A 13,086-nucleotide genomic window follows, 5' to 3' on the forward strand; every position below is an offset into this window, starting at 1 on the left:
GTGGTCTTAATGACTAGATTACATTACTACTCATTTTGGACATAAAATAATTATATTTAAACAAACATATGTACTTGCACACATAAATATAAACACACATGCATCATGCATTGTTGGTTGGCTAATGCTACAATGTAAGCAGTGTTGATCTCTTGGAGATAGGATGGGGCCATTTTCACTTCTTGTCACTCCATATTTCCACTTTTTATACAAAAAAATACTTTTAGACAGAGTTTTGTATAAAACTGTATACTTTTATGCAAAACTCTGTATACATTTATACAAAGTATACAAAGTTATTTGTACACATTTATACAACGTATACAAAGTTATTTGTATATGCAAAGTTTTGTTTAAAATATTTTTTCCAGTACAGTGGCTTGCCATCCTTTCTGTTTCTTCTCTAGGATCTGGCTGGATATACCTCTCTTAGAGCCTTAGACCTTGATAGTTTCCCTCCTTACCTTTGCACCAGGAGTTAAGTGTTCATTTTCAGGCATTCACATGTGGGTGTGGCTCTTGATAGAATGAGAGTGGGTTTTTTATGTTTTTTTTTCTTTTCTTTTCTTTTTTTTGAGACGGAGTCTTGTTCTGTCACCCAGGCTGGAGTGCAGTGGCACAATCTCAGCCCACTGCAACCTCCACCTCCTGGGTTCAAGTGATTCTCTTGCCTCCCGAGTAGCTGGGATTACAGGTGTGCGCCACCACACCCAGCTAATTTTTGTATTTTTAGTAGAGACAGGGTTTTGCCATGTTGGCCAGGCTGGTCTCAAACTCCTGACCTCAGGTGATCCGCCCGCCTTGGCCTCCCAAAGTGCTGGGATTACAGGTGTGAGCCAGGGCACCTGGCCAAGAGTGTTTTCTCCAGTAATCCTTCAAGCACGACCTGATGGTTTATACCACAACTATATACCATTAATTACTTTTCTTTTTCATTTAGCAACTTTTCAAACTTAAAATTATTTAAAAAGACACTTTGTATTATGATCTCAAGGGGAAAAAATCATTATTCCTTTCCATACAGAGAAAATTATAAAAATAAACACAATGAGCCTATGTTTCTTTGGTAAGCATAGCTTGTAGATTACTGTTAGGGCTCCTTTGTGTACATGTATGCGCCTGTGTAAGAAACCAGGTCTTGGCTGCGTGCGGTGGCTCACGCCTGTAATCCCAGCATTTTGGGAGGCCGAGGCGGGTGGATCACGAGGTCAGGAGATGGAGACCATCCTGGCTAACACAGTGAAACCTCGTCTCTACTAAAAAAGACAAAAAAAGTAGCCGGGTGTGGTGGCGGCGCCTGTAGTCCCAGCTACTCGGGAGGCTGAGGCAGGAGAATGGCGTGAACCTGGGAGGCGGAGGTTGCAGTGAGCCGAGATCGCGCCCCTGCACTCCAGCCTGGACGACAGAGCGAGACTCCGTCTCAGAAAAAAAAAAAAAGGGAAACTAGGTCTTTTGTCCTGATGAGTTTCCCGTTGTCTGGGATTTGCTGAGTGCACCCCCTGGTGTTATTTACCGTCTTCCTCTGTTTCCTGTACACTGGAGTTTACGAGTGTTAAAAGCTCAATCTTATTCAGGTTTGATTTTTTTTGGCAGGACTACATAGTTGGTGGTGTGTCCTTCCATCAGGAGGCAGATAATGTCTCACCATCTCTCTTTTTGTGCTGAGAGCCGTCAGGGGTTTGAGTGTTGCCAGCCTTATCCACCCATGATAAAGCTTCGTCCAGCTTTTCACCTTCTGGTTTCAACAGCAATGGATGGTCTTTGATTAGAGCTATTAATAATTAGGAGTTCATAAATTGATTATTCTAATTCTATTATTTCTTCGTTACTAGCTGTATCACTTCTTAGAGAAACTTGCCTTCATACAGTGTGTGGTTGTCCTGAAAGACACATTGTTTAGAAAGGCAAGATGAATGCTTTATTCTTTCCCTTCACGACTCAGAATAATGTGTTGGTTCTCGAGTATCCTCCAGAGGTGACATTGTTGGGATCCTGATTTGAAGAAACCAGTTATAAAAAGACAACCATGATTATTGGAGAAATGTGAACGTGCTGAATATTTGATGATATAAAGGAACAACTATTAATTTTAGATATGATTATGGTATTATAGTAGGTTAAAATAGTTTTAGAGCCATATGGTAAAGTGTTTCAGAAGAAATGATATAATGTCTGGGACTGGCATCAAAATAATTCCGTGGGGACGGGAGGGAAGAGTGGAGAAGAGGAAGATTCACCTGCAAATCAGTGTTTTCCGTGTGGTGTCTCTGTCCCTCCTGAAATGCCAACGATGTGGCCCCCACGCTTGGGAACCAGCAGGGGCTGCTGCCTCGTAACTGCTCAGGGCAGGGCACTGATGCCCGTTTCCCTTTCCCCAGCGCCATCATAGAGCACACCAACCGCGTCATCTTCCTGGAGGATGACGACATTGCCGCAGTGGCTGATGGGAAACTCTCCATTCACCGGGTCAAGCGCTCAGCCAGTGATGACCCATCTCGAGCCATCCAGACCTTGCAGATGGAACTGCAGCAAATCATGAAAGGTAGGTGTCCTCTGGAGCCCGTGTGCGGCAGCCTCGGGAGCCGCTGCGTCTGGTGGAGCTCCTGACACTCTCTGCCTGACCCTAGTAGAGGCTGCAGCCCTCCTGCCCTCTGTGGCCACCAGGGTGGGGCTGCAGGTAGCCTGTGGCTTGCACAGGTGAGGGGACGTGGGGAGGCTGGCCTGGTGCCTCCAAGCGGGGCTCCTGTCTGCAGCCAGGCGCCAGCTCCTCCCTACTGGAACTGAGCCCGGTGTGTCCGCTGCTTTCCTTCACCGACTCTGGGGATCACATTCCCACCTGCAGGCATCGTTTCTCCTCTGGGTGGAAGTCTGCAGGTCTGGGGGGTTGGGGGTATACCTTCTCCCTACAAGCAGAGCCTCTCTGTCTGCACCCACTTCCGTCCCCTACAACCTCTACCCCACAGGGTAGCCTAAGCAAACTTTTAAGAACATGATTCAGCCCCCATGATCCTCCCACTGCTCAAGGCCCTCCAGTGGTTTCCTACTGTTGTTAGAATAAAATCCAAACTCCCTGCCGCAGCCCACAAACCCCTACACTCCCGCCAGAGTTAAAGCCTGGCCCCACCACACCCAACCCTCTATCCCACTGTGCCCCGCCACAGCCCCTGCATTCGCTGTTCTTCTCATAGGACTGGTTCCTTTCATTGCCTCCAGCTCCCCTGAAATGTCACCCCCTCAGAGAGTCCCTCTCTGCTCCTGTATCTGCCATGGTCCTTCCCCAACCCCTCCCCTACGGTGGCCACCCCTTATTCCCCTCACTTGCTTCATTTGCTCGTCGCACACGTGCCAGGTCATGGACGACAGGCTGGGAGCACTGGCGTGTTGGCGTCATGAGTGTGCGTATCCCCGAGAACACAACCTGCCCCACCTGTGGGCACCTCCAGAGCATCAGGTGTAGCTGCTGCATCAGGGGCTTGAACACCTGCAGCCTCACTGTCCCGTCAGCACCATCCAGTCCCGCTCAAACCAGAGCCCCGGAAATGCCTGTGTGGCTGGAAGGGTTTTTATTACAGAAACTAGGAGGGTATTTATTAGAAGGAAAATTGCCTGTTTCTTTGGGCCTGCTTAGCCGTACTTTCCTAGCTGGGTGGCTTTTTGGGAGGGAAGCACTTTACTTTCTTTTGGCCTTGCTAAGGGAGCATGGCCCAAAGGGACCAGCCAGGCCATTTGTTACTTGCATGCCTGGGGCAAATCCCTCCCTTCCTCAAGCTGCAGGGTCCAATATGTAAATTGGAGAGAGCCCTGGTCCCTGACCTGCTTCCCTCTGACGGTAGCGAGTGTCAGGCAGGATAATCCCTGGGGATGCCTTTGGGACTCTGCAGTAAGCTTTGCAGGAGTTGCTATCACTACTGCATAATGAAAAGCAGTGAAATATAATGAAATTAAAACTGACCAGACATTTATCTGACCAGGTAACTTCAGCGCATTTATGCAGAAGGAGATCTTCGAGCAGCCAGAATCCGTTTTCAATACTATGAGAGGTCGGGTGAATTTTGAGACCAATACAGGTAATTCCTGCACTCAGTGGGGAGGCTCCGCCTGTGCCTAGTCTCAGGGAATGTGGTGACTGTGTCAACTCAACGTTAACACCCTGCTGTGTGCCCTGCAGTGCTCCTGGGGGGCCTGAAGGACCACTTGAAGGAGATCCGACGATGCCGAAGGCTCATCGTGATTGGCTGTGGGACCAGCTACCACGCTGCCGTGGCTGTAAGTGGGACACATGCGTGTGGGGAATCCACAGCAGTCTAGGACCAGACACTGGCCTTCAGTCTGATCACTCATTTGGCCTTCTGAATGTGGCTAAGCCCTCGGACCCATTCCCATGAGCTAGCATGAGAAATGACACGGAGCCCTTTTATCTTCGAGGTGGCCTGTGGGTGACCAAAGTCCCCTCGCCACCTGGACAGTGAGGTTCCGTGTCAGATACTGACCCTAGAAGCCCAGCTGCCCCATGTCCCTGTCACGCCTGTGACTGACTTTAGTCTCCATGCTTGTTGGCTTCAGACGCGGCAAGTTTTGGAGGAACTGACCGAGCTTCCTGTGATGGTTGAACTTGCCAGCGATTTTCTGGACAGGAACACACCTGTGTTCAGGGATGACGTGTGCTTTTTCATCAGCCAGTCAGGTAAGGGACACAGGCAGTGTGGCCAGCCTTGCATCAGGTCAGCTCTGGGCTCTCTCCTCTTCTCCATACATTCAATTAATTCCTCTGCATGGCTACCCTGTGCTGCGAACCCGCTCTTGCAGCGGTCATTTAACCCTTAGAGCCACGGATTGCTGTCACCATTGTACGGGGAGGGCAAGAGATGTCTAAGGCCATGCAGCCAGGGGGTGACAGAGCTGGGATTGGGCTGGAAATGACGCATATTTGTTTTTCCCCTGCCTCATGGCTTCTCCCTCTCTTGCCTATCCAAGACTTCAAGGACCACTTACCAAGGTGCTCATAAATGTTTGCTGATTTATGTTAATAGAAAAAACATCTCCTTTAACATTCTGTTAGGTTGAGAGTCACGAAGAGGACCCAGTGTGGGCTCTGTGCCCGTATCCAAGCCGAGCGGCCTGTGGCTTGCAGTGCCCACGCTGCCCAGCAGGGGGAGGTGTGGGGGAGAGGTGCTCCCTTTCAGGACCAAGGAAGGTCCTCTGAGCTAAATGCATCCCGTCTGGTGCCATCCCAACACTTGACATGTGCTCCAGCGGCCTCAGGGAGGTGATCCAGGGCCATAGGCTTGGAGTCTTCTTGAGCTCGTGGAGGACTTTTGAAATGTTTTAATTATGGATAATTCCAAACCTTTATAAAAGTAGAGTTTTCATATAATGAATATCCCAGCCTCATCCAGCCCGTCTTGTGCCGGTCAGACACACTTATATTAACCCCTCTTCTCCATAGGGTTACTTTGATGCCAATCCCAGGCATCATGATATTCATCCACATAAATACTTCAGGTTGTATGATTAAAATGATAAAAGAAAAACATATAACCACAGTGTTACTACCACAACTAAAATACTGATTGTAATGCCCCATCATCTACTGTGACTTTTAGTACTGCTGCCATTTTCAGTTTTAAATACCATTTCCATTTTGTTGGCAAGCGAAGAAAAACCAGTACAGATGCACCGACCATCCGGCCCCCCACCTTACGACCCAGGACCTGCCGTCACATTCACCTTTGGGTTTATGATCCCACCAGAGCCTGAAACTATTTTATAAATTGGTGGGAGACATTAACAAAAGAACAGAGGTGGACCTAATAGGAAAATAATGCAGTGGCAGGTTCCGAAATTCTGTATGTATAGAAGTCAGCCCTTTAATGAGATTGGAAAAACACTATCAAACCCTGGGGCGTGGGTGACAAAAGATAGAACCCTGTTTCCCCCACCCTCGCCGCAGTACCCTGTGACACTGCAGTGCCGTAACCCAGGGCTCTGAAGAAAGAAAAAACAGAGGAGAATTGGGCCACCTAGTACCGGGCGGCCCCTGCCTGCCCTGCAAAGCTGGGCCAGACACAGCCAAGAGCCGTGGCCCTGCAGACAGAACAGCCTCCCTACTCATGAGGATTTCAACAGTTTTGATTTTATAATCTGGCTTATGCTGAATTTAATTTGAGTGTGGAGCCGTGGCCCTGCAGACAGAACAGCCTCCTGACTCTTGAGGATTTCAACAGTTTTGATTTTATAGTGTGGCTTATGCTGTAATTTAATTTGAGTTTGTTAGGACTTACAGACATAGGGAGTTTGTGCTGGTTTATGCATGAAGCTGTTTAGCTTTATTCTAAAAACAATCTGAGTCCACACTGAGAGGCTTGCGAGAAGTGTCCTTTCAAACAATCTAGTGAGAAACACCACTTGGGGACATTCCTGCTTTTCAAATGTTCAATCTATTTCATCTGAGCACATTCTGAATAAGGCAGCTTATTCAGCTGCAGAAAGGGTGCTGGGAGCCAGGCCCACCTGTCACCGGCTGTACGGCTTTGATCAGAGCACCAGTTTCCTCCTGTCATGAGCCATCATCCTCAAGAGGAAAACGGGGATGATGGTCCTCACGGGGTTGTCACGAGATTTAAATGAAAAAGTGCTTGCCACATACATAGTAACAAATCTTGAATGTAAGAATCCACCGAAAAGGCTGTTGAGCGTGCGTTTTCCTTTCTGAACACCTGGCTGTGTCTTAGACACCGATTTCCGTGTTAGAGAGGAGGTGAAGGAGGAAGGGGTTTGGGGTGGGGCTGAGGCCGGCGGAGCGCGGCACTGAGAGGGCCCTGTGCGGCAGGCGAGACCGCGGACACCCTCCTGGCGCTGCGCTACTGTAAGGACCGCGGAGCCCTGACCGTGGGCGTCACCAACACCGTGGGCAGCTCCATGTCTCGTGAGACCGACTGCGGCATCCACATCAATGCAGGGCCGGAGATCGGCGTGGCCAGCACCAAGGTAGGAGCCACGGGCGCCGCTCCCGGGGAGAGCCTGGCCGAGGCAGGTGCACCAGAGGCCGCAAGGTCCCGGAGGCCGCTCTCCTTCGGCCTGGACGTGCTGGGCAATTGCGCCCTGCTCTGCCCGCGCCACCGCCTTTCTTTCCCCTTCCCACCTCACCCTTTCTCCCCCGTTCCTTCCTTTCCCCTCCCCTCTTGGGTTCCCATATCTTCATTTAGTCTCATTTTATTCCCATGTTTCTGTGTTTCGTTCATGTCGTCTTGTGGCTCTTTGAGCACCTTGGAGACCCCATTTTAAAGCCCTTTGGGCCTGACACGGGGCTCCCACCTGGAATCCCAGCACTGTGGGAGGCCGAGGCCGGAGCATCCCTTGAGCCCAGGAGTTCCAGACCGCCCCGGGCAACCCTGTCCCTTCAAAAGTAAAACTTAGGCCAGGTGCGGTGGCTAACGCCTGTAATCCCAGCACTTTGGGAGGCCGACGCGGGCGGATCACCTGAGGTTGGGAGTCTGAGACCAGCCTGGCCAACATGGTGAAACCCCATCTCTACTAAAAATACAAAAATTAGTCGGGGGTGGTGGCTCATACCTGTAATCCCAGATACTTGGGAGGCTGAGGCAGGAGAATCGCTTGAACCTGGGAGGTGGAGGTTGCAGTGAGCTGAGATTGTGCCACTGCACTGCAGCCTGGGTGACAGGGCAAGACTTTGTCTCAAAAACAAAATATAAATAAATAAAACCTAAAAATTAACTGGGCAGGGTGGTGGCTCCTGTAAATTAACTGGGCAGGGTGGTGGCGCCTGTAGTCCCAGTTACTCAGGAGGCTGAGGTGGGAGAATCAGTTGAGGAGGTAGAGGCTGCAGTGAGCCGTGATCTCGCCACTGCACTCTGGCGTGAGCAACAGGTAGACCCTGTCTCAAAAAGTAAAATAAAGTTGACTTAAAAGTGAAAATAAGATCCTTGCCACCTCCTTCTTTGTTCACAGGCTTATACCAGTCAGTTCATCTCTCTGGTGATGTTTGGTTTGATGATGTCTGAAGACCGAATTTCACTACAAAACAGGAGGCAAGAGATCATCCGTGGCTTGAAATCTTTACCTGGTATGTTCTAGAATTAGCTTTCCATGTTTTCAGATCTAGTGGACTGTTGCCGGCCACTCTCTGTTGACTCTCGCCTGTACAGGATGTTGTTCATTTCTCCCTCCTCCTAAAACTTTCTAGCCACCCCAGCTCCCTCCTGGAGCCCTTGCTGCCTCTGTCCTCATCCTGCTCGGCCCCTGCCCTGACCCGGCGCTGCCTCCCTGCCTCCCTGGTCCTCAGTGGTGCTCAGCGCTTTCTCACCGCAGGGCCTTCGCACTGGCTGTTTCCTCTGCTGAACCATCTTCCTCCTGCTCTGCATACAGCCGACAGCTTCTCATCTCCGAAACCTCAGCTCAAATGTCACCTCCTGAGACCCTCCCTGGCCACGCTGACAGAGGCCCCAACCCTAGCACTCTGTGAAACGTTAGCCTGTTTACTTTCTTTATAACATACCTCATGACCGGAAATTGCCTGTTAACTGTTGATTGGCCTGTCTCCCCCAGCTAACATGTCAGCTCGGCAAACACACAGCCCTGTCTGCCAGAGCCGCCGCTGGATAGCTGATATCCAGCACAGGCAGGCATACAGTAGGTGCTCAGTAAGTACCTGAGAAAGAGCAAATGGCCTCAGGCCCTTCCTATGCCAGGCGCTCCTTGGCAGTCCCACCACACTTTCCCCATTTGCTGGGTGCAGCAGTCCCAGCTGTTGTAGCTGGTGAGATACAATGTCTGTTGCACTAAATCATGACCTCCTTGGGGACCATGGCCTCCCTTTTCTTCATTCATCCACCACACATATATTAAGAACCAGTGCCATGCCCTGCCCCATGTGCCATCCCTGCCGTGCCAACATAAGCAGCGGCTCACCTCCTTCAGTCACTCACATGCCAGAGTAGGAGACAGAACTCTGTGCAGGCCTGAGAGGTAGAGATGAGTCGAGCCTTGCCCCTGGCTGGCGTGGAGTGCTCACTGTGGACAGGACATCACGGGGCTTCTGGGGGGGTGCCCTCCCAGAGACAGAGTGGGCACTGGAGCCTCCCTGGGAGCCGGGGCCAAACCCCAGAGCAGGCAGTGGGGGAAGGGCCACCATAGAGAACGGTCAAGTCCAGGCCCTCGGGGCCTGACACTGGCCGAGACAGCATGCTGAAGGTTTATTTCTGAGAAAAGCATTCTTCCTTTAAGCCAGGTGATAACCATGCAAAACAAGATCCAATTCTGATGTCTAAGTCAGCAGTTCTCCAAATGTGGTCTGCAGGTCCTGGGTGTCTACAAAGCCCTTTAAGCAAAACTGTTCACATAGTAATATAGCAATATATTTTTTATAGCAAATCTTTTTTTTTTTTTTTGCCTGTATCCACATTTGCAAAGGCAGTGGTGGCTGTGCCTGGCACCCAGCACACTAGAAGGCCTACTGGTCATTGTGTCCTTCACCAGCACACAGCCAGTTTCCCTTAAGAATGGCCTTGACATCCAGGCGCGGTGGCTCACGCCTATAATCCCAGCACTTTGGGAGCCCTAGACAGGCAGATCACGAGGTCAGGAGATCGAGACCATCCTGGCTAACACAGTGAAACCCTGTCTCTACTAAAAATACAAAAAATGAACCGGGCGTGGTGGCGGGCGCCTGTAGTCCCAGCTACTCGGGAGGCTGAGGCAGGAGAATGGCGTGAACCCGGGAGGCGGAGCTTGCAGTGAGCCGAGATCACGCCACTGCACTCCAGCCTGGGCGACAGAGCCAGACTCTGTCTCAAAAAAAAAAAAAAAAAAAAAAAAAAAAAAAAAGGAATGTCCTTGATGAGGTGGTAAAAATTATTAGTCTGTAAATTGCAACTCTTTTTAGTATTCTTTATAATGAAATGGAGAGTATACATAAAGCCTTTCTACTGTGGCCGGGTGCGGTGGCTCACGCCTGTAACCCCAGCACTTTGAGAGGCCAAGGAGGGCAGATCACCTGAGGTCAGGAGTTCGAGACCAGCCTGACCAACACAGTGAAACCCCATCTCTACTGAAAATAGCCAGGCATGGAGGTGCGTGCCTTTAATCCCAGCTACTTGGGAGGCTGAGTCAGGAGAATTACTTGAACCTGGGAAGTGGAGGTTGCAATGAGCTGAGACCGCGCCTTTGCACTCCAGTCTGGGCAACAAGAGCAAAACTCCATCTGGGGGTGTGGGGAAAGGCCTTTCTGCTGTACAGTGAAGAATGGTGCTTGTCTCAAGAGAAGCAGCCATGCCATTGAATAGCAAGCTGATTTTGGTGTTCGGTAGACATTTTCTTGAAATGAACAATCAGCAGACGCACCAGTAGAAGTGACCCACGGTATTTGTTGCCAATGATAAACTTTGAGCTCCCAAGCAAAACTCTTGAGTGTTAGAAAACACCTCTGTTACCATGAGCTTGACCAGTTCCCAACATTTAAAGACTTCTGTGGCCAGGCGCCGTGGCTCAAGCCTGTAATCCCAGCACTTTGGGAGGCCGAGACGGGCGGATCACGAGGTCAGGAGATCTGGCTAACACGGTGAAACCCCGTCTCTACTAAAAATACAAAACTAGCCGGGCGAGGTGGCGGGCGCCTGTAGTCCCAGCTACTCGGGAGGCTGAGGCAGGAGAATGGCGTAAACCCGGGAGGCGGAGCTTGCAGTGAGCTGAGATCTGGCCACTGCACTCCAGTCCAGGCGACAGAGCGAGACTCCGCCTCAAAAAAAAAAAAAAAAAAAAAAAAAGACTTCTGTAGGGCCAGGCACGGTGGCTTATGCCTGTAATCCCAGCACTTGGGGAGGCCGAGGCAGGTGGATCACAAGGTCAGGAGTTCAAGACCAGCCTATCCAAGATGGTGAAACCCTGTCTCTACTAAAAATACAAAAAACAAAAAAAAAATTAGCTGGGCGTGGTGGCGGGCATCTGTAATCCCAGCTACTCAGGAGGCTGAGGCAGGAGAATCACCTGAAACTGGGCAGCAGAGGTTGCAGTGAGCCAAGATCGCACCACTGCACCCCAGGCTGGATGACAGAGTGAGACTGTCTCCAAAAAAAAAAAAAAAAAAGACTTCTCTGATAAGATCAAGGTGACTTCAACAAGGTGATTTAAAAAAAAATTTTATAATAAAATGTGTCCATTTTAAGAAGATTTACATACCTTTGTGGCCAGTTCATGATGTCACAAAATTATGCACTTGTACATGTTCCATTTAAAAGCACAAGACAGAACAATAAATTTTAACATAACAAAGTAGAAAAAGTTTATTGATAGGATTTCAGATTCTATATTGGCACCTACCCTTTCAAGAACCTACTGTTTCTCGAGTTTGGTGTACTGTGGTGTCAAAGAACAACATTCGCAATTATCTGAAACATAATTTAAATACTCCTTGCTTTTCCAACTACAAATCTGTATTTGTAGGCTGAATTTTATTTTTATACTTCAACCAAAAGAACATATCACCACAGATTGAATGTGAAAGCAGATGTGAGAGTCAACAGTCTTTTATTAAAAAAGCAGACACTAGAAAGTTTTGCAAGAACGAAAAACAGTGCCACTCTTCTCACTAATTCTTGTTGAAAATGTAGTAATGTAATAGATTTAGCGTTGTTATTTTAAAGTGAATACTTTTAAATTTCTCATTGTTATTTCCTTCCTTCCTTCCTTCCTTCCGTCTTTTTTTTTTTTTTTTTTTCTGACAGAGTCTGGCTCTGTCGCCTAGGCTGGAGTGCAGTGGCAGAATCTCAGCTCACTGCAAGCTCCACCTCCTGGGTTCACGCCATTCTCCACTCAGCCTCCCAAGTAGCTGGGACTACAGGCGCCCGCCAACACGCCTGGCTAATTTTTTGTATTTTTAGTAGAGACGAGGTTTCACCGTGTTAGTCAGGATGGTCTCTATCTCCTGACCTCATGATCTGCCTGCCTCGGCCTCCCAAGGTGCTGGGATTACAGGCGTAAGCCACCATGCCCGACCCTCACTGTTATTTTCTAATCTGGTAAATGTTGACAGATTTAACACAAAAACAAAGGCTCTTACGGATGTGCAGTGATTTGAGGGACTTGGAATAATTTTCAAGAGCGTAAAGGAGTCCTGAGCCCAAACAGTTTGAGAACTGGTGGTCCCACTTACAGGGGTGTTGTCTTGAGACACAGCAGGAAACAGGGGTGTTAACCGGTGGTGTCAGCTCTGTCTCCAGTGGGTGAGTTTGCCTCTCTGAGCCTCAGTTGTCTTACCTGTAACACGGAGTGAGAAATGATACTTCCCTGCCTGCCTTGTTGGTGCTCAAGAAAGTACTTGCACAGTACAAATCCCTACCCTGACAAAATCCTGGCCAGGAGCCCAAGTTATTTCTTTCCTGTAATCTACGTTTTAAATGAGTGCAAGGAAGCAAAATGTACTAAGTGATGTGGGTTTCAAAACCTCCTCCTCTTAAACCTCAGCATTTGTTTTCATGAATATCGCTCTAAAATCGGCATGACTGGTTTTCTCCCTCTTCTCGGTGCATGGCCCAGAGCTGATCAAGGAAGTGCTGTCACTGGAGGAGAAGATCCACGACTTAGCCCTGGAGCTGTACACGCAGAGGTCACTGCTGGTGATGGGGCGGGGCTACAACTACGCCACCTGCCTGGAGGGAGCCCTGGTGAGCCCCCACCCCAGCCCCCACCCCCAGGAGGACAGGCACAGGAGACCTGGAGGAACCAGCGGGAAGGAGGGCAGGGCGTTGGGCTTGGGGAGGGCCGGGTCTAAGGACCCCTTGACCACTCTTGTGAGCTTGTGCTAAGCACCAGCTCTCCACCAGGTTTCTAGCCCTGGGCACACAGAGATGGGTGAGGCAGGTGCCTGCCCCCAGGGAGCTCCCAGTCTACTGAGGAGAAAGGGACAGGGCGCCTGGCGTGTGCCCCTTCAGCTGTCCAGCCACTGCGAGGGCCCAATTGGAACAGCTCGCTTAGACCTCATGAGCTTCTTAGGAGCGGCTGGCGGCTGCTATTCACCTCTCATCCAGGAGGAAACAAAGCCTCCAAAAGCTTAACTATCTCACTCAAGATGAC

The 13,086-nt window shown here is 49.7% G+C and overlaps 1 protein-coding gene across 2 annotated transcripts in view; it reads left to right on the forward strand.

Annotated features, from left to right (window-relative positions):
* The window catches only part of GFPT2 (glutamine-fructose-6-phosphate transaminase 2), a 52,830-nt gene that overhangs the window by 32,125 nt on the left and 7,619 nt on the right, over positions 1–13,086 (forward strand). The window contains exons 10-17 of one of the 2 annotated variants that reach the window (XR_004429694.1): positions 2,379–2,542; positions 3,972–4,067; positions 4,169–4,266; positions 4,564–4,684; positions 6,830–6,987; positions 7,969–8,083; positions 8,566–8,660; positions 12,550–12,677. Coding sequence is in view for 1 of the 2 variants with exons in the window: in XM_033178889.1 (XP_033034780.1) it covers positions 2,379–2,542; positions 3,972–4,067; positions 4,169–4,266; positions 4,564–4,684; positions 6,830–6,987; positions 7,969–8,083; positions 12,550–12,677 (880 nt within the window). In the remaining variant the exon portion in view is untranslated. The remainder of the gene's footprint in view (positions 1–2,378; positions 2,543–3,971; positions 4,068–4,168; positions 4,267–4,563; positions 4,685–6,829; positions 6,988–7,968; positions 8,084–8,565; positions 8,661–12,549; positions 12,678–13,086) is intronic. The other variant, XM_033178889.1, reaches the window with a different exon arrangement.

Source organism: Trachypithecus francoisi, unplaced genomic scaffold (genome assembly GCF_009764315.1).
Source record: "Trachypithecus francoisi isolate TF-2019V2 unplaced genomic scaffold, Tfra_2.0 Lachesis_group2, whole genome shotgun sequence".
Classification (NCBI taxonomy): Eukaryota; Metazoa; Chordata; class Mammalia; order Primates; family Cercopithecidae; genus Trachypithecus; species Trachypithecus francoisi.